This window comes from Benincasa hispida, chromosome 11 (genome assembly GCF_027475165.1).
Source record: "Benincasa hispida cultivar pf3 chromosome 11, pf3_genome.v1.1, whole genome shotgun sequence".
NCBI lineage: Eukaryota > Viridiplantae > Streptophyta > Magnoliopsida > Cucurbitales > Cucurbitaceae > Benincasa > Benincasa hispida.
The window spans coordinates 49,528,023-49,549,187 of NC_143488.1; the positions used below are offsets into that span (position 1 = coordinate 49,528,023).

Below are 21,165 nucleotides of genomic sequence, written 5' to 3' on the forward strand. Positions count from 1 at the left end.
ACCTCAAGTTCGAAGTTGACGACGACAACCAGCTCGAAATCGACGATGTCCGCCTTGTGAGACACATTGATTTTTGTAATTATTTTTATATAAATGAGATATTTAATTTACATTTTTTTTTATTTTTATGAGTTGTTATTTTTTTAATTTATTCTTTTTAGAGTTTAAATAAAATAATAAAAAAATTAATTTTTTTTTTATAAAATGGAAATTTTTTTTAAAAAAGAAAGGATTAGAAAGAAGAAGGTGGAATGTGGAATGTGTAATAATTAAAAAAGAAAAAAAGGGAAATTTGTACGGTATTCTCGCTCTCTATCAAAATCTCACTATTTCGCTCTCACTCTCGCTCTCAAAATCTCACTCTCTTAAACTCTCGCTCTCTCAAAATCTCGCTTTCTCTCATAATCTCGCTCTTGAATTTGATTGGAAAGTTCAGTGACAAAAAGAAGGAGATTCATTAGCTCGTTATTTAGTCAGACTTGCTGAGATGACAGAATCCGTAAAAATTATTCAACAAGCTTTGGAAGGTATTCCAAAGGGACCTTATGAAAATTTAGAAATACGATCTTTTGATAGAGGAAAGTCTCCAGAATGATAATTAAACAGACTCAAAGTTCGAATTTTCTACCCTCGACTTATCTAAAAAAAAACAACAATATTTTCCTAAATAGTTTCTAAAAGAATAATATCCTTTTAATTTTCTTGTTGCCTTGTTGTTTTGCTTGGTTGATTTAGTTTGAGTTGGTTCCCCAATTTGGGATGTGCATTTATGTTTTTTTTTAGTTGCATGACTTTGTTGATTTGACCTCTGGTTTTAAGGGTTGTCCTTCATTTTTGTAATAATAAATTACTCTTGAAAAAAAAAAGTGTTATCGTAAATTAAAAAGTATTAAGAATTGCGACACAAAAGCATGACTAAATATGAATAAAAAGGAATGTAATTGAAGTTATAAGGAAAAGCAAGATAGTGAGTAATAAGGAAGAAAAACAAACCTTAGTAGAAAAAGATAAATACAATCCATGATAATCTTTTATCATTATCTATTAGTGATATTACAAGATGAGAGACTAAAATGTAAACATGTTATGCGAAGATACATATCATTGAATCACAAACCAAATTTTATATATCTACAAACATTTTTTTTTTAAATAAAGGAAATCCTAATAGACCTTGAAAGATTAATATCATTTGATTATCAGATTGTACATATAATTTTATTAGAGTCTATTAATTATATAATTTTATTTTAAAAAATAGTCATATATACATTTATAATTCTATCATTGATACTTTTATATACTTCTATTAAGATCTATTAGCATACTGTAAGTTTTTGTTGTCTTTTTAACTTCAAATTATCAAGGTAGTTACATGCAATGACAAACTATCAATTTATCACTACACACAAACCTTAAATAAAATGAAGTATCAAATAAGCATATTAGTGATAAATTTTTAAGACTTATATCATTATCAGTAATAGAAATAAAATGGGAAAATTTGGGCCTTCAATTTTTTTTTTTTTTTTTTTTTGTGTCTTCAATGGACCTTTTAGACCTTTTTTTTATGGGTTAAAGGTAAAAAAAAAAAATTCTCCTCTTTTATTACATTTGATGATAGTAAGGTAAGATAAAGATAAAGTATTTTTGTTCACGTATGAAAAGTACTTTTGTTTAATCTAAGATATTTTAGTGAACTTTATTTGTTATGGAATACACGTATGGAATCCACTAATACGCATTTCCATGCCCTCCACCACCAGCACTTTAGAAGAGCACTAAAATAAAAGCTTTCAAATCTTCATTTGCATGCGCGCCAAACCATCTTTTTCTTTTGGTAAGAATCACTTTTAATGGATAAGTTGTAACTCATTTTGATTTGGTCCAAATTATTTTCTCTTGGTACGAGTTAAAATTGACTTTAGAAAAATTTAAAATCATTTCAAATTAGTTTTGAAAAAATTAATTGATAGGCAAAATATTCTTGATTAGCTGTTTATGAAATCATATTTTTAAATTTAAATATTGGAACAAAAGAAGAGAGATATTACTTGTCATTAAATTGTTCATAAAACAAACAATTATATATATTTTTTTAATTTTCTTTCAATATCTATTATAAAAATTCATCTTATTTAAAATATCAACCATGTATATAAGAATTTAACTATAAAATAAATAGAAATAGATATTTATCATAATTATTTAGTTAATAATAATTTCTCAAATAGAAAATACAATTTTGAATAATTTGGTAAATCTAAATTCACTTTTAGAACCAGACATAATAATTCAAAATCACTTTTAAGAAGATTGGAACTAAACATAATTGTGATTGTTTAAAAATCAATTTTTACAAAATCAGTTGTACCTAAATCTCTTTTTATAAAATCACTACTTCAACTATCACTCCCAAACACACACTTGATAACTCAACAAAATTAGGGCACATTGTACTTTTAGACTCATTGAAATTGAGTCTCATTCTTAAAATTGACTATATTTGTAAATAAGTTAGCTCATTTTCCTTTATTTGAAAACAAACCAAATTTATAATATTAATATTTATGCAAGAAAATATAATATATACAATGGAATTTTCAAAAATAGAGAAATAAGGGAAACTATTTATACAAAATAGCAAAATTCAATATTATTTGATAGAGGATGATAGAAGTCTATCAGGATCTATCACGGATAAAAACTGATAGAAGTCATCAATGACTATCAATATGTATATATTTTGCTATTTTTGTAAATAGTTTGACATTTTTTGTTATGGATGAAAATTTTCCATATATGAATATGTTATCAAGATTTATAGTGAAAATGTTAATAAATAATAAACATATTTGAAAAAAAAAAGTCTAAATTTAAGATTTTTGTCTAAAATTAGACAAACTTCAATCTTTTGACCCAAACAAAATAAAAAATATATGATGAAAAATCCAACGTGAAGAATGTTCATGACCAACCGTTTATTAAATTTAATGCACTCTCGTTTTTAACATGTGCTTAAAAATGATATTAATTTTTTTTTTATTAACGTGTTGACATGTGTTTGTCTACATTTTCTATAGGTCAGTGCACAAAATCGATAATTAACATCGAATCTTAATATCCAAAAAAGAAAAAAAAATGATGAAATATAGCATCAATAAAATATAAGTAATTTGATGATTCAAATGTATTCATCATTAATATATGTTTAATATTGGACATTTCCTAAATTGAGACATCGACATTTTCATAGACATCGATCTTTATTTTTTTTTTATCAAATACTATTGATTAACGGTATGAAAAGTATCCATAATCCTTTTTATTTTTTTTTAATTTAATATAACAGTTGGCCATTTAAAACTCCACACTTCTTGACCAATGAAATATATTTTAAGGATATATTTGGCCTAAAAAGTTGGGAAGTAGGAGTATGAAAGTAGGAGCTTGCGAAATTCACTCCTTATTTAGCTCAAGTCTCACTATTAAAAAAAACAACAATTTTATATTTTATTAATTCCTTATAATGTGGGTCCCAAAAGTTCACAAGTTCTTACTATCCATTATTCCACTCCTTACTCCAAACATCCCATAATTAGTTGAATTTTACCTTGATTGCATATCAATAAAATATTCAAAATATAAGCTACATATTCAAACATTTTACCTAATGAAAACATCGCTAATGTTCTAAATAGATGCATTATGCTCATATTCTTTTTCTAATCAACAAATTTGGAGTGTGTGATTAAATATTTGATATTGTAATCTATATTTTTTATCCATTAAAACATGTTACACCTAAGATCCTTGTGGGCCCGTCCTCACGGGAAAATTGGAGATCTCTACTCACATGTTGTCAATTCGAGTGTTTTCATCTTTACATTACATTTTCTAAGACCATGACTTTCATCTTGACTAGTAAAGCAATGAGTTCATTTCCTTTTTCGAATGGTAAGTGGTCCAATGTCCCCTTTTATTTGAGATTGATCTTCCTCCCCCCTTACTCAAAAGGAGTCTTAACCTTTAATTGATGGCATATATTTGTGAGTGATTTTAAAACAATTAAAATCACATTTGTAATTTTTAAAATCACTCGTAAAATATTTTTAATGATTCAAAACTAATTTTAATACCATGAAAAATATGTTTAAAAATGTAAATTTAAATATTAAAGAAAATTTAAATTATTAAAAACGTGTTTCACAGACATTTTAAATTTCATAATTTCAAAATCAACTTTTCAAACCTTAACCAAAGTTGAAGTGTGATAAAATACCTATATCCATATTAACTAAATTTATATATGAAAAATAATAGATGAAAAAGGTATTAATACTAAATTTTCATGATCAAAATAAATATCAAATGGAATATTTATTTTTGATATTTATTTTGAAGAGGGTGGCAGAGTGCAACTGTAAAGTGCCAAGTGGTAAAGGTCAAAGGTTTCTTTTGATAGATTTTATTTTTTGAAGGCTTTTCAGTTTTCAGAATCTTTTCGTCAGCATAGCATTTCCCATTTCCCAATTCAATTCTAACAGAGTTTTATTCCAAACGAACAAAGATTTTGATTTCAGAAGCGCCCACATCTCGATGCTCTCGCTTGCTTTCGTCTTTGTCATGGTGAGAAAACACTGCGAAATTTGAACTCAGCTGCTACGACGACGACAATGGCGGATTGGTTCTTGCGCCATGTTTGCCCCGATTCTCCCTATGTAATTTCAATGCCCTTTTCTTCCTCACTGTCAATTTTATTGCCAATACATGCATTCTCGTGCCCCATTGCTTGTCGTTCTATACTGTTGTTTTTGTCATGGATGAATTAGCTAATCTTGTTCATGAGTTTGGAACATCATTATATATGTTTTCTTTTCCCAGTTCAAGTTATTGTCACCGGTCTGTTCTGTTAAGAATGTATATCAAATTAAAGGGTTTAATTTATAAGTCTGATTTTGAAACTTTTGTCACGTTGAAAATCGAAACAAACCTTTAATCACTCCAGATTAATTTAATATCTGATTTTACGCTTTAAATGTAATTTTAATATCATCCAAACTGATTTTAAATGATTAAAAATATATTTTGGTATGATTCAAAAAGATCAAAAGTGATTTTTAACAAATTTAAAATCACTCCTAAACATGTCTGTTTATGAATTTTTAATCTTGTGTTTAATAGGTCCTTATCGTTAACTTTATCATCTCTAACACCTATGCCACTGGATACCCAAACTTGTCACATAATTCTTAGATAATACAAACTAATAGGCGTGAAACTGAAAAAGTGAGAGTAAAACTCAATTAGAAATTTCTGAAAGAGAGTAAAATAGCCACAATTTTGAAATTTCATGAACTTAAAAGTTAAGAAATCAATTAGCATTTAGAGACCAACCTTATAATTTAGACAATATTTCATTCATCGTAGTTAAGATATTGGGTCTAGTGGGGATTTTACATTTACCAGAGAAATTTGACTTGAGTTTGAATATCCTATTGATATTAACTGTACTTATGTTATGTTTTATGAACCAAATTAGTGTCTGAGCTCACAGATATGAGGGGTGTGAAGAATATATATAAAGGATTGAATAAAAAAACAATGTCCGAGTGGTTAAGTGTAGAATTTCCTTCTCGTATCCATCCACTTAGTTAACAGATCTCACTTAGTTAACACATCTGCATGACTGGTTAGCTAATTGACATTTGATTTCTTCCAGTGCCTAATTTTGAACTACAACACTTAGATAATATAGTTGATTGAAATCAAGGATATGAAGTTTCTGGTGGCTAATATTGTCCTTCTCTGTTTGCAGGTTTGGGATGGACATCGATTCTCTAAGTGTTTTATAAATATATATCCTTTCATTTTAGAATTTTGGCGCTGGTTTGTAGTCTCTAACACTGTTTGGCCTTTAATTGTTCTGTCTTAACAATCCTTACGATATTAGCTTTTGGAGTAAATGTTTTGACCATCATTGTTACTGCATCGCTCGGACTTACTCTGAAAAATGGTGGTAGGAGACGGAGGGTATGTTCCACTTATAATAGGTCGTCCTTAGTTTACTATTTTCTAATAACCAAAGGAAAATTGGTGACCAAATTCTTAATTTCCACAATAGTATCAATTGTCAAAATCTGATAAGAAGTTAACATCACAATGACTAATTAAGATACCTTTAACATTCCTTTTCATTTTAAGATTTTGTGATTGGTTTTCTTTGTTTATCATTATTGAATGTCTGGTACCTCTAAACTTAAAAAATTGCAGATAAAAAGATCTACGTTGATGAGTTAGAATAATCAAGTTTGTAAGAAACCAAAGGGTCTCTCACGTCGCTAAGCGTTGTGAAGTTGCAAGGCTTTTTGCTTACTCTTGGTGTTCTCTCTTGGTGTTCCTTTTGGTGCAAGATATATGTTTGATTTGATGTGCTTTTATCCTCTTTGATTAGCTTTATTTTTGCACACTTTGGAATGCTTATTTTGTACTCCTAGTATTTCTATTCATCATTGTATTCCGAGCATTAGTCTCTTTTCTAACCAATGAATAGTTTTGTTTCCTTTCAAAAGAAAAAAAAGTTCATCAAGTTGTTACAAATATCCCTAACCCTGGGAAGATTGAGCTTTCCATGCTAGCTTCCATAGTTTGTTGGCCACCCGATGATTTAGACTTCTTTTAGGTATTCAAAACACAAGAAACACTAAAATAACTATATTGCAATATCAATGAAATGATTGAAATATCAATAGCCTTTTGATAAGACCATCTCTCTCCTAAAGTCCCATTGTGGAGAATCCCACCAAAATGATCCCCTTCACCCTTCCCAAATTCCTCTGTTTATAACAAAACCCTCCCAACCACTCTCCTCATCTAATCACTAATATACCCTTAATATTTAATAATATTCCTACTTCTATCCCAATATCATTCCTAAAAACTTCTTAAAAATTTGCAATTGGATACATTCATAACATGGGTCGAAAGTTCACTTGTGGCAATAGATAAGGAACGAATCACTGAAAAACAATGACGGCTCACTGAAATATTCTTTCCATGTAACTTAAAGACTATTGTAAGTGATGGTATGCTCATATTGATTTCTTGCAAATCATTCTTGTTTCCACACTGCATTTATCAGTTTATCCACACTTCTTTTTGTAGAGTTTTCAGAGAAGTCTTTTGGAGAAAATTTTCTTGCATTTCCTTCCAGCCATTGGACTATGCCTATCACTTTTTGACATTATGTTTCTTATGAGGAAATTACTCACTGGTGATGTTGTTGAATACCATGAGTGGTTATCAACAGGTTCACTACTTGCAGTCTGGGTAAGCTATTTAACCTTAGGTTACTTGTCACTAGTTGTTTTTCATGATCCATACAACTTTTTTGTTTATTGTTTGTTTTATGAGTTTCTTTGTGGATATGCAGATTTTCACTACAGTCTTTGCGAACTGTTCCAACTTTGAACACATATTTAACAACAGAATGCTTTGTTTATGGTGGATTGTGAGGACAATATTTGGGATTCTTATTTTCGTGACAACATATACAGACTTTGAGGTACTCATTTTTTCTCCTAAATATACTTTTTAGTTTTCACTGTCAACTTAATTTCATCTTGTGACCCCTTTAAAAGTTTGAAATAACAGTGATATGGTGCACAGATGAACTGCATTTATGATCTTCTCTCTAGGAATGGAGTTCTGTTCCTCCTAGCATGTCAATTTTTAAGGATCTAACATAAAGTTTTTTCCCCCTAATTTTCAAGATAGCAATCTATTTGACGACTTTAATTGAACAGGATCTGTTCTTAGGTTGTACAACTGTATTCTTGAGTTCTAAGATAGCAATCTTTTTCACGACTATTTAATTCAACCTTCCTTTTCTTTAGCAATCTGGTTTCTGCAAGACTGCGTAAACAATGCTAATCGTTTCACATTGATTCTTTTATTTATTTCTTTCTTAATTTGGACTGTTGTAATTTTGTAATTCTTCAAGAACTTTTCTAGTCATAACCTGTGAATTATTTTATATGTGTTGCTGGACTATGAATACTTATTGAATAATGTAAACAGTGCACATTAATAATAAGAAGTTTTTCTTGTGTAGATACTCAGAACCCTGAACAACAGTTTTGTTGTCTTGTTGGATGTTATGTTTGGCACATCAGCATTCGTTATCAGTTCAGAGCATGCGAAAAACAGGTATATTAAGTTTTAGTGTTAAATATATTTCTCTCTTTATGAATAGAGTAATCTCATTCTTTGTCCATTAGCTTTTATTTTTAAAATGAAAACAATACTTTTCATTGATAAAATAAAAAGAGACTATTGTTCGAATTACAAAGAGACTAATTAAATACGACGACGAATACTAGAGATTAGTATTCTGCTATCTCAATTAGATCGACACACCTATAGTACCCTCATCACATCCCAAAATAAAATTTAATAATTACAATACAGTACTATATGTCATGATGACATAATTACATTGCTTGAATGAAAGTATTTCAATTAAGATAAATATCTTGAAGTGAATGATCATAAAATATCTTGGAAATGAAACAACACTTTTATCTGTCCTCTAACTTAGAATTATAAAGTGTGTTTTATGCTCAATAAAGCATGATTACATTAACTATACTATTGGTGAACCTGTCATGAAACCACTAGATTGTTTGATGGTCCTCGGCCGCACATCCAAAGGCTTTGAGACGATATTCTCCCATCTTCTTTTGAGCAAGGTTGCACCTAACGCCATGCTATTCCTTTTTTTTTTTTACTCAGAAAAGAAATATTTTAAAAAAAATTATCACATGACAATTTTTTATTGAATAGGATGCACACTAACACCTAACACCTAAGTATCTCATTTTCCACCTCTAAATATAATCTTCTAGCCACTAATGAGTTGTTTGGTTGGAGGGAAAAGAGGGTGGGAATGGGAATGAGCTTACAAAACCCATGTTTGGTTGGTGGGCTTTGTTTATTATCTTGGAAAAGACATTTCCTAAGCATCTTTTAGCCACACAAGTGAAGGAATTACATATCCATTGAGAAGTGTGGGTTCACTTCTTCTTCCCCTTCCTACCACCATTTCCTAAGCATCTTCTTGTCTATGTTTAATATTTATACTTTGATATTGGTTATATTTGATTTTTGGAATAAAATATAGTGCAACGGTTTAAAGTTGTTTTTAATAATTGCATAATAAAAATTAAACTGCACAAATTAATTATTTAAAATCAATTAAGGCAATTTTTTTTGATTAGTTATATGCTTTACAATTGCACAAAATTTTGAAAGTGATCACACAATTTAAACAAAAATAACATTTACTTGGGTGATCTAATAATATTCCCATGTAACACAAAACATATGTATTACTTATTCCCACGAAAAGTAGATAACATTTCCTATACAACCAAGTATAGTTATTCATCCTTAATTCCTGGGTATTAAGAAAACCTTAATCCAAAAGGTCCCTAACATTTTTTTTTTGTTTATTTATATATATATATATTTTTTATTTTATTGTAAACTAAAGCTCATTGAGAAAAAACAAATGAAAAGAATAAAGATACAAAAGACAACCCACCAAAAGAAGCCAAAAAAACTAATATTAATTAGGAGTGGGTTAAAGTATTATTTTGGCAAGTCTTATTTTATTTTAATCCCTGTTGTCTTAAACGTGGAAAATTAGACTTCGTATTTTTTAATGATTATTAAAGTTAATCCACACGTTATTAGTTTGAAGTTATTTTTGCCTCATACGACAAAACTACGATGATTTTCCATTTCATTCAAGAAGAGTGTGGATATATTTTTATGGAGCAAAAGTTGACACCAACTTTCTTATTTTTGGAAAAAAATTACCATAAATTGATGATAAAGATTATTTTTAAAATCTAATAAAAGTACGATATATTTTAGTTTTAGAATGAAAATAATATTAATTTTAATAAAAGTAGGAGAATAAGCCAAATCTAAGTTTTTTTTTTTTTTTTTGGTAATATGAGAGAAAGAATCAAACCTTGTTGAACTATACTCATTTTGACGATAAAAAATAAGGTATAACTGAGATTAAGTAGTTTTTTTCCCTTTCTTTTTTTAGTATCTGGTATCAATTTTTTTTTTCTCTCTTTTATTCTTTTTGGGAGATTCTCAAAAATAGAAAAATAAAAGAAACTATTTATACAAAATAGCAAAATTCTAATATTCTTTAATAGATGCTGATAGAAGTCTATCGGTATCTATTACTAATAGAAACTGATAGAAGTCTATCACTGATAAACATTAATAGAAATCTATCAATATATTTTTACCATTTCTATACATAGTTTGTACATAATTTGACATTTTTTTGTACATAATTTGACATTTTTCTACTCTGGAAAATTTTCCCCATTGGTTCAAATGCAAATATTTGAATTTGTTCAATCATAGAGCCTGGCCATATAATAATGCGTGCGTGGTCGGTATGTGGGCTTGGGCGTTGTATTCGGCCCAATCCTTCAACGGCCCAATTATTTTTTTCAACTTTTTTGGCCCAACCCAATAGGAGTCGGTAGCTTCAACTCTTCGTCTTCCTCCTTCAGCCCGCTTACGATTTTCCTTCCTCTGCATGCTCAAAGACTTCCATTAACAGTTGTAAAGCCGAGAATTTTGAAGCCTCGTACAGCTGCGGCATCTGAAATGGGTGAAGAATTGTTCTTCTGCTCGCTACCCAGCAATTCAAGCCCAATGTTGTTGTTGTTGTTGTTTTTTTCCCCTTCAGTTGTCCCACCATTGGTATTCTGTTCGTTTGAAAGAATGGTCATCTCTATGATTATCGGCAGCTCGAACCTACGTTAAGCATTTCCTTGCTAGGATGGAATCTCCTTTTTTCTCCTTCAGATTCTTCAGTTCTGTTTAATGTTGAATTAGCAGCAATCAGATTACTCATTCCATGCTTCTTTCATTTCGTAGACCTTTCATGAAGAACTTCAAAATATTTTCTGAAGTTTTAGACTTTTCAATAGGAATCCCTTTCTCTGTTTTAGTACCAGCCATGAGTCCTGGATTATTGAAATGCTTTATTGCCAGACTGCTATGCTTTGTGGGCAATGGTTATGTTATTCACAGGAGGATAATAGTGAACTTCTTACATGAACATAAGGTTGTTTGAGAGTCATGGGCCTCTCTGAACCAAAAGATCGAAAATCCTTGAAGATATTCTCCAAGAATCTGCTTCCCTTTCGACAGAGTAATAATAAGATGGCGTCAATGGAAAAGAACAACCGGGAAATCCATCTAAAGCCGAAACAAGTTGAGATAAAACATTCTCAAATATTCTTTTTGTTGAATACTGTCTAAACAAGCTTCTGTTACAAATGTTTGAGGCTATTATAGCCTTACAAGAAGGTGGAATGCTAATTAATAAGCTAATAAACTAATTGACCTAAAAACAACTATTTCACTGAATAAAAATATAACCTAATATAGTATTCTCCCGAAGTCGTAAGCCTATGTGTTTGAGAAATTGTCTCATTTTGTGTCAACCTTCTAATTACATGAAGTAGATCATCTTCTGATAAAGAAAATAGTGATATAGATCATCGTTAGTAGCCTTCCATGTGTCTATGACTTTGAATATATTTATTAAGTTTCCCATCTTCATCCATTTTTGTCTGTCAGGTTCCAGTTAGACTAGAAGAATTTCATGCAACTTTGGACTAAAACAATATAGAAATTGATGCACAATCACGCTCACCTTACATCGTTGTGCTTTCCATATGTGAACGTGTTTATCTGCATGCTCTTTTTACACACTAGAATCCCATCCACGACCTTTGTAATCCATTCTCACTTTTCTTTCTTATTCACGTACAATAATTTGGGATTTATATTGTGGTTTCAAAGTTTTACAAAGATATGGTGATAATAGAACCGCCATTATTATTAGGTTAGAGTGTGCTTATAAGTTCTTTCATCTTTGCACATTACTCATCAATTCTCTACTCTGGAAATCTTTGGATTATTTTGACTGTTTGTAGGTCAATGGAAGATTCACTTCTATATGTTGATGTGGACCTAGAGGATAGTCGTACGGGGAATAATGTAAGAAAGACCTTTTATCTTTTACATTCCTTTTCATTTCCTGCCAGTTGAAATTGTTTGTAAAGAAAAGTTGCTAGAAGATAGGTTCTTGAACCTCAGTTGCATTTCGGTGTTCTTTGTTTTATGATCATTGATCGACCTTTACTAAAGATATTTGCTAATTCTGCTTATCTTTCCTTTTATTAATTCTCTAACTAACTATTTCTTAAAGACACCCTAGGAAGTTACTTTTTCTTCTTTCCCTTGTGCCCTTCGTTCGGGAACCATATTGTTGTTTCAGTAAATTTGTCTACCATTTCACAAGTATATCTTCCAATGATTTATACCCTTCTTTGTTTCAATATGAATTATGATAGCTAATTGATTATCGTACGTTTTGGTTTAGAAGGAAGATCAACAAAGCTGTTGGAATCTCTTGACATTCAATTCTATCACGTCAGTTATGGATGATGGTGTCAAAAAGCAGTTGAATTTTGAAGATTTGTTACATCTTCCAACTGAGATGGATCCTTCTTTCTGCCACAACAAATTGTTATTCTGCTGGAAAGATCAATTTTCGAGAAATTGTTTAAACCCATCATTTTTCTGGGCAATCTGTTGTGCATATGGTTGGCCATATGTCTCTCTTGGTTTATTGAAGGTACTTCCATATCTTAAAAGTGCCATGTTTTGTCATTTGTCAGATAGTAGTAATAAGAGAAAATATAGGAATTTTATATTTCAAGGTTTTCATTTCTTAGAGATGTAGACATGATTGAAGATTCTAATTCCTACTTCCTTTCCTACATATAGAGGAATCGGTATTCTAATGACTTCAGTGGTTCTAGTATAATAAAAATGAAAAAAAAAGGGGAAGTCATAATATGATACTAATCTTAAAAGAGGGGGATATGGTGAAATCGGTAGACACTACGGACTTAATTAGATTGAGCCTTGCTATGGAAACCTACTAAATGATAACTTTCAAATTTAGAGAAACCTTGGAATTAAAAATGGGCAATCCTGAGCCAAACCCTTTTTCTGAAGAAATGATAGGTGCAGAGACTCAATGGAAACTATTCTAACAAATGGAGTTGACTACATTGCGTTAGGAAAATGATATTCTTTGTACCCCAAATTTTAGTCCTAACCATTTTAGCATTAGCAACCTGCAATAACATCCTATTTTACAAAGGAGAAAACCACTACTTTGTCCATAACTTGATCTCATTCATTGACTAGATATATATTTTACCTTGTCCAGGTGCTTAATGACTGTATTAGTTTTGTTGGACCGATGCTTCTCAATCGACTGATTCATTTTCTCCAGCAAGGTTTTTACATCCATGATCTTTTTTTTGTCATCAGTTTATGAATATTGTTCACATCATATTTCTCCTTATATTTCCTTTTCCCATGTCTTCTCCCCATTTTCATTTGAGTTGAAATTCAATATTTACACAGATAGTTTTGTACACTTCTATAAGTATTCTTTCTATTGTTCCACTAACAAAGTGTTGCTTTATATATTGTTACCACATTTTACTGTTTGCTTCATCAGCAAGGTAGGTAGAGAACTATGGGGGCACTTATAAACAACAAACTCTTTATTACTCTGAAAGACCCTTGGCTTGTGGTGCTTATCTTCATGGTCACCACAAAGTTACTAGTTTGAGAAAGGGATTTCTAAAAAAGAATAGATGTCATACGTGGAATATTGATTTGTTCTAATTTTTTGTTCTGAGAATTTAATCACCATTGCATAAACTATGAAGATGATATAATGACATTTAGCATTTTTACTTTTTTTAATCAGGTAGTAGCACGTCAAATGGCTATGTTCTTGCAATATCTTTGGGCCTCACCTCTATCTTCAAGTAACTTTAAAATTATGGTTGTCATATGCTGTCATTTTCATGATCTCTCATTTGTGATTTAAATTGTCATTATTTTATTAGTCTGTAACATTTATTTATTATTTCTAGAAAAGAAACCAAACTGATTTTAGGAAGATGAAGAATTATGCCATGTTTTGGAAAGTGTCAAGAATATCAAAATCGTTTGAATTAAAGCATGCCCCTCTTATATAAGGAGAAAGAGCACAGCCAACTCAATGCTCTATATATATATATATGTTTTTTTAAAATTTAATGATGGAAAAAGCCACTAATTAAGATTTGTTTGCTTCCATGAGCTTTTTTTGTTCCCAATCTGCATGGTTTTCAGTTTTCAGCTTTGGCTTGAAGAAAATTTTATTTTTGTATCACTGTTTGGTATGAAAGTTTTTAGAAATCAGAGTTATCTGGCTTCTGGTGGATGTGGATATTGATTATAAGTGTTTAGGTTGCTGCAAACTCTGATAGGAGTCATTCTCTCTAATTGGCTGCGTGATGCCTTTTGGATTGTTTGATTTTGTGAACGTTTTGCTCCTCCGTTGGTCCATTTGTGTTTCTTGTTGGTCTTTCTCAATATTTAGAGAGGTTTTGCCTCATTCCAGGAATCTGCCTGGTGTTCCTGTTGGTTATTCAAGTTTTTGTTTGCTGCCTCTGATGGTATGTTCAGCTTGGTCTACCCTCTTTGTTTAAAAAGGCTTTAGCTTTGTCCTTCTTGCTGTTTTAAAGCCATTGTTTCTTTTTGGTGTCCTTTCATTCTTCCTTCAAGTATTGTCTTTGTTACAGTCGTGTAATTTCTTGTCAGTGTTTCTAGCTTTTACAGGTTCTAGTTTTAAGTTTAATTAGTTTTCTTTTTGTTTTTCTTCTCTCCCTTTAGGAGATTGTATCTTTGAACACTTTTCTTCCTTTTCGCATTAATTAATGAAAAGTTCTTTTCTTCTTTCTTGTTAAAAACTTGTATTCTGGTTTCGTTACATTTTTTTTTTTAAACTAGGAAGCAAATATTTATTAGTGAACGTCACAAGGATTATTTGTTTATTATCATTGTTATTCTTTTTGAAAGGAAATAGATTCATTACATTGATAATGTTTTGGAACATTATGAGAAAACATAAGAGACCGAGCTACCTTAAGAAGATGTGAGTTTTTTTGTTCAGCAACCTATTCCATTGAGGAGGTTTTTTTTTTTTTTTTTTTTTTTTAAAAGAAAAAAAGAAAAAAAAAATGGTCTCTACATTAAGATAATGAAATGAGACAAAAGCTCAATATACAATATGGAAATGAAGAACAGTAGAACTTAAGGATCAGGAAGTGCACCCGGACATCTCAACTAGGTTGACACCCCCTTAGCACCCTCTTCATCTCCAACTATCACCAACTATCAAAATAAAATTCGTACTATATATATTGGAAATGAAGAACAGTAGAACTTAAGGATCAGGAAGTGCACCCGGACATCTCAACTAGGTTGACACCCCCTTAGCACCCTCTTCATCTCCAACTATCACCAACTATCAAAATAAAATTCGTACTATATATATGTCTACCAGTCACAAAGACGAATACATCTCAAGTCCACAACTATTGGACAAAGTAAAACACAAAACACAAAACTTCATCAACGGAATAACCAGAAACTACCCAAAACAGTCAACAAAAGCCTACAAATACGTTCAAGAAATTTCTAAAAGTCTGGAAATATGATAGCCCTCCAATTTAAGCTTAGGTCTTGAATTGAAAAGTCTGCAAAATGCTTGGAAAGTGTGCACCAGGCTGAAGCATTTAGCTGGACGATATCTAAATGCTCCATCCAAGTGGTCCGCTTGTCATGGAATACTCGTTGATTTCTTTCAAACCAAATTTCAGACAGTAATGCTTTCACCGCATTATTCCACAACAATTTGACATTCTTTTTTAGAGAGGGACCCATCAAAATCTGCAACACATTAGTACGAAAGACATTTCCAAAGACCCAATTTAAATTGAACAAATGAAACAGTTGAAACCAGCAATTCCTCACATAACTACAGTAAAAAATCAAGTGCTGCAGCTCCTCTGAATCAGCCATACACAGTGGACATATTTGTGGAGAAAGGCAGTGGGAAGATAGTTTTTTCTACATAACTGCAGAGCAATTTAAGGCACCAAAAAGCATGATCCACAACGTGATATTAACCTGGCGAGGGTTTTGCGTTTTCCAAAGAGATTTTTCTAACTGTTTGTCCAAAGGGGAAGCAGATGATAAGTGTTTAACAAGGGATTTAACCGTAAAGACTCTGCTGCCTTCCAAGGACCTAATCCTCTTGTCTGGATTATTTGACACTTTTCCCCCTTGAAGTGCACACGAGTTTGAGTAAAAAGTAGTGATGTAGTTTGAGTCACCAATAAGTTTGCTAACTGAAATCAGATTGAAGTTCAACTTGGAAACTTAAAGCACATTAGAGAGAATGAGATCATTTGTCAATTTTTTTGACCTTGTTCTTGTAATTTCAGAAAGAGATACATTGGCTATTTGAATTGTTGAACCTCTAGGTCAGGATTTGAATCGGTGAAATTAGGTATTATCACCAATCATGTGATTTGACATTCCAGAATACATGATTCAAGGTTTGTACTTACTATGCTGCACAAGAAGACCATGAAATAGTACCTTGATAAGCAAGATTGCGAGAAATTTTCTCGACTGCTATCGATTGAGAATGAGAGATGACCAATCATTTGTTGTAATACCTCCATTTGTTCCTTTGAGATCATTGAAAGTTGTGGAATACAAAGGAGAAACAAAATGAGCATGGTTTTTATATTCATCTTCGATGGTTTCCAATCTGGTGGTTTGCCATGATTTTTCCAACAAGTATCTTGTACATGAATTTTCCAGTCTTAGACGTGCTCCAACTTCAGACTTAGCGTTCGTTTATTATTAATCCCTTCTACCTTGATAAAGCTCTTCTAATGTTTTGTCTTAGAAGAAAGAGCTTATTGAGACAATTACTTCTTTTGATCTATTAGAAGAAGCCGGTATCCTCGCCGAAGAAGGCATTAAGGATAGGGATGATTGCAAGACTGCCCTCCTTGATACGGTTATCAAAGAATAGAGAATTTGGGCTAAAAAAAGTAAAATTATGTGGCTTCAAGTTGGTAGGGAGAACTTAAATTTCTTTCACCGATGGGTTTCTACTCGCAAAAGTAAGAACTTCATTTCAGTGCTAGAAAACAGTGAGGGTTCGATTTCTTTTCTTTTTTTTTTTTTTTTTTAATAAGAACAACTTCCATTGAGAAAAATGAAAACTACACGGGCATACAAAAAAACAAGCCCACAAAAAAGTATACAAGATCAAGTTCATAGGATAATTACAAAAAACTTTAGAAACTGAAGCCTAATGAGAAACGTGAAAACGAATAAGAGACCGTGAATCTCTAGCGTCCTTCTCAACTCCCCTAAGCACCCTTCTAGTCCTCTCATCCCACCCATAGAATAACACAAACACTAGCCACCTAGAGAAAACGGTCTCTCTCCCCTAATGGCGGATTGAGGATGGCCTCCTCGATCATATCTCTAACGTATCGTTGACGAGCACACATCAAACCAAACATTTGGGAAAAAGAATCCTAGATAAAGTTCACAAACTTGCAGTGTCAAAGAATATGGTCCAAGTTTTCCCTCGCCTCCCTGCAAAGAATGCAACAAAAAGGGCCAACCAACAATGACATCTTCCTAACAAGCCTATCCAGCATGCTAATATGTCCAGGGAGAACCTGCCAAGTAAATAATCTCACCTTTCTAAGAATCTTAATCCTCCACAACGACGAAAAGACAGACTCACTTGTAGGAGTAGTGTTAACCAAACAGTGAAAAAAGGATTTACATGAAAGCCCTTCCAAAGAATTAGGGCTCTAGACTCTCACATCTCTCCTCTCAAGGTGAAAGGATGACTCTCAAGAACAGAAAGGAGGGCAACCACGTTCATTGTTTCCCTATTGGACAGAGCACGACAGAACCCGAAAGGGAAGGAGCAAGAGCTCCCTGTCCAAACAAGAAAATATATCGCAGGATGATTTTTAAGAGAAGACAAATGATACAACTGGGGGAAAGAATTGCAAAGAGGTCTCTTCCCCACCCAGTGATCTTCCCAGAAATACGTCTCTTTCCCCTATCCCACCACACAACGGACCCCAAGGAACAAAAGCAGGGAGCTCTTTCGTAGTATCTACTCGCTCACTCTTATGGTGCATTTGGAAAGAAAGAAATAGCAGAATTTTTTAAGATAAGTTTGCTCCTTTTGATTCTTGTTGGGTGGTTGTGCAACACACAATCTCTTGGTGGTGTACAAATTACACCAAATTCTTTTATAATTACAATATTTTCGTGATTTTTAACAATTGGAAGGCTTTTATTCATTAGAGTTTTTTTTTTTTTTTTTTGGAGGAGGGGGTATCGTCTCAACCCCTTGCTCTTAGGTTGTTATCTTTTGTTCTTCGTTGAATATTATCGTTTGTTTTTTTTTTTTTAGAAAGATAAAGCCTCAGTTCGATTGGAAAATTGGGTTTTATTATTACCAATTGACCGGCTGGTCGGTTTTGTAAAATATAGACTCGACTGCTGATTGCCCTTCACACTAAACCAGCCGACCGATGTTTGTTTTGGTCATTCAGCTCAGTTTTCAGATTCCTTTGCTCACCTCTATGAGTAACATTGAGTTCCCCTTGTTGTAAATCATACATTTGAGTTTCAATATTAAGTAGGACCGAGGAGTTCTTAAAGCTAGAGTAGGTATCACAAGTAGCTCCCTGCACCTCTTTAGTTGTTTTGCATAATTGAAAGTTTTCTCAACATTTGTAGTCATTGATTGTGTATTAGCCAAGACATGACTAAATGATCATCTGTTTTCATGATCAAAATTTTGAGCACTTGATGTTTGGCATAGGGGTATCGCCAGCGAGATGTCTATCTTTGCCCCATTCGTAGATATACATGAACAATGATCGACTTCATTGAAGAAAATTGTCGTTGTCAAAACTAACACTTCCTAACCTATGTTTCGTGATTTGTGACCACTAAAAATCAAGGTTGAAGTAACCGCTAAAAAAGAATTAAGGCCCAGAAGATAACAAACCATAAACACAAAAAAATTTGAACCAAAACCCACAAAAGCAGGGAAAATACAAACAACCCCGCTCGATCACAAATGGTCAACTACAGATGGTCAACTATAAGCGGTTGTAGATTCAAAGGAAGGTGGAAAAACAAAAAGAAAACATGTTTGTAACCCATTGTTCATTTGGAACGAGAAAAATGTTAGCCATGAACCAAATCTACAAACACGAACCAATGCTCTGTGCAATTGGAGCCCATGAAAAATCTGTGGGACCTTGACGTTGGAGAATGAGCAATGGATAGACTAGCACGATGACGAGGGATGATCGGTGAAGAAGGAAATAGGACGGAAAGAGGGGACCCTTACATGGGAGAAGTTGTCGTTAGAAGCAGCAATCCTTGGCGAGAGTTTGATGGCTAGGGTTTGAGTTTGAATCTTTGCTTGGATACCATGAAGTTTTGGGAGAAAAATTATTCTCTATCTATTATAGAAACTCTAGATCAGAGGAAGATATAATATAATAGAAAACAACACAAAAGGAAACTAGCTCTATTAAGTACAAAAATATAGCTCATGAGAGAATATAAGAAGAATAATATCTAAACCAAATAAGAATAAATCTAAAGTTTCTCTTCTAAAAAGAATTTGTTGCCCAAAAATGCTGGTATGAGCATTGATGGTACATAATTGTATCTTCTTGTCCAATATTGTGTTCATATGCTTTTTCAAATAAAATACTTCTAAAAGTCATCGCGTTCTTTAAAGTTCTCCTTACTCTTTTTGAAGTTTGTACTTTTAGGACCTTGTGAATATTGCCTACAAATTACTTACAAGTTGCAAAAATGTACATTCGTTTTCCATTCATTGCAGTATAACCAAGGTTTGTAATATCGATGTCGATGGAAATGTCGAGGTCCCAATTTTATGGAAATATCGATATCGATGCAAATTTTGAGAAAATTATGAAAATTGATGGAAATTGTTATAATTAGTTAATTGAACTTTGATGGTGGCTTAATTAGACTATAATTGACCCTTTTTAATCACAATTTCTATAAAGTAAGACAACATTAATTTAATGAAAAAAAGTTTGAATAAGGTTAAAAATAAATGTGTTATTTTTGTGGTTTTTCTCAAATTCATTTTCTTTAGAAATGGATGTTTTGGGTAAAAAAATAAAGTTAAAAATTGAGAAAAATTGGAAATTAGAAAAAGTAGCACATAAAAAAGGCTTAATCCCTTGTCAAAAAATGACATTGGCGTGTGAAACTATAGATTGTGTGTAATTAGAACCATAAAATTGAAAAACTTGAACTGAGTCAACGTAGTCGAAATTTTATTGAAATGTCGAAATTTCTCGAAATCTCGAAATAGGGGGAACCGGAATATTCTTGAAATTTTGTCGAAATTGGGAGAAAAACGAAATTTCCCCCATCAAAATTTCGAGGCCATCGAAATCTCTAAATTTCGATCGAAATTTTGAGATTTTAATGGAAATTTTAAACGAGCATAACTATTGCTAGAAGTTGTGAAGTAAATCTCATTTTTTAGTTGCCTACTTTCGTATAGTCTGATTTTGAGGATGATATATGAAAACCATCTTGATCTTTGCACATTTCATTAAAAAAAAGTTGTGAACTAGTAATTATTGATTCCATTGTGCAGATCGTTTCTAGATACCCAGTACACTTTCCATCTGTCCAAACTGAAGCTAAAGTTACGATCTAGTATCATGACCATCATCTACCAGAAAGTGAGCATTCTCCTTCCTATTATTCAGAATTCTACATTTGCAGTGCAATAACTCAGTGGGATGATCGTATTGTTGAAAACACGCTGCCTTTATATAACTGGAAAACACTCAAGGTGTAGTTTTTAGGTCATTATATTCTTAACAGGGTTTCATGTTATTGAATGCATTTTGTTTGACTTGTTTTGAATTAAAAGTTTGTGGTTCATTTCGTCTCTGTCTTTATTATAGTTATTATTTTTATGTTTCTTAAAACAGAAAAAACCATCAATGAATTAAATTTATGTTTAAAAAGATTGTTTCCCAAATCCCAAAAGATGATTTCCAAAAATAGTATCCGTTT

General features: G+C 31.9%; 1 protein-coding gene across 4 annotated transcripts in view; it reads left to right on the forward strand.

The window, feature by feature from the left end:
• The first annotated feature begins 4,421 nt into the window (after positions 1–4,421).
• ABCC13 (multidrug resistance-associated protein 11) overlaps positions 4,422–21,165 on the forward strand; it is an 84,426-nt gene continuing 67,682 nt past the window's right edge. Inside the window, exons 1-11 of one of the 4 annotated variants that reach the window (XM_039048025.2) lie at positions 4,422–4,721; positions 5,819–5,859; positions 5,946–6,033; positions 7,165–7,329; positions 7,433–7,564; positions 8,114–8,208; positions 12,042–12,105; positions 12,491–12,745; positions 13,349–13,418; positions 13,901–13,961; positions 20,738–20,825. In XM_039048025.2, coding sequence (XP_038903953.1) covers positions 4,677–4,721; positions 5,819–5,859; positions 5,946–6,033; positions 7,165–7,329; positions 7,433–7,564; positions 8,114–8,208; positions 12,042–12,105; positions 12,491–12,745; positions 13,349–13,418; positions 13,901–13,961; positions 20,738–20,825 — 1,104 coding nt within the window. In that variant the 5' untranslated portion in view covers positions 4,422–4,676. Of the gene's footprint in view, positions 4,722–5,818; positions 5,860–5,945; positions 6,034–7,164; positions 7,330–7,432; positions 7,565–8,113; positions 8,209–11,175; positions 11,314–12,041; positions 12,106–12,490; positions 12,746–13,348; positions 13,419–13,900; positions 13,962–20,737; positions 20,826–21,165 lie in introns of those variants that run through there. The other 3 variants (XM_039048026.2, XM_039048029.2, XM_039048030.2) reach the window with 3 other exon arrangements.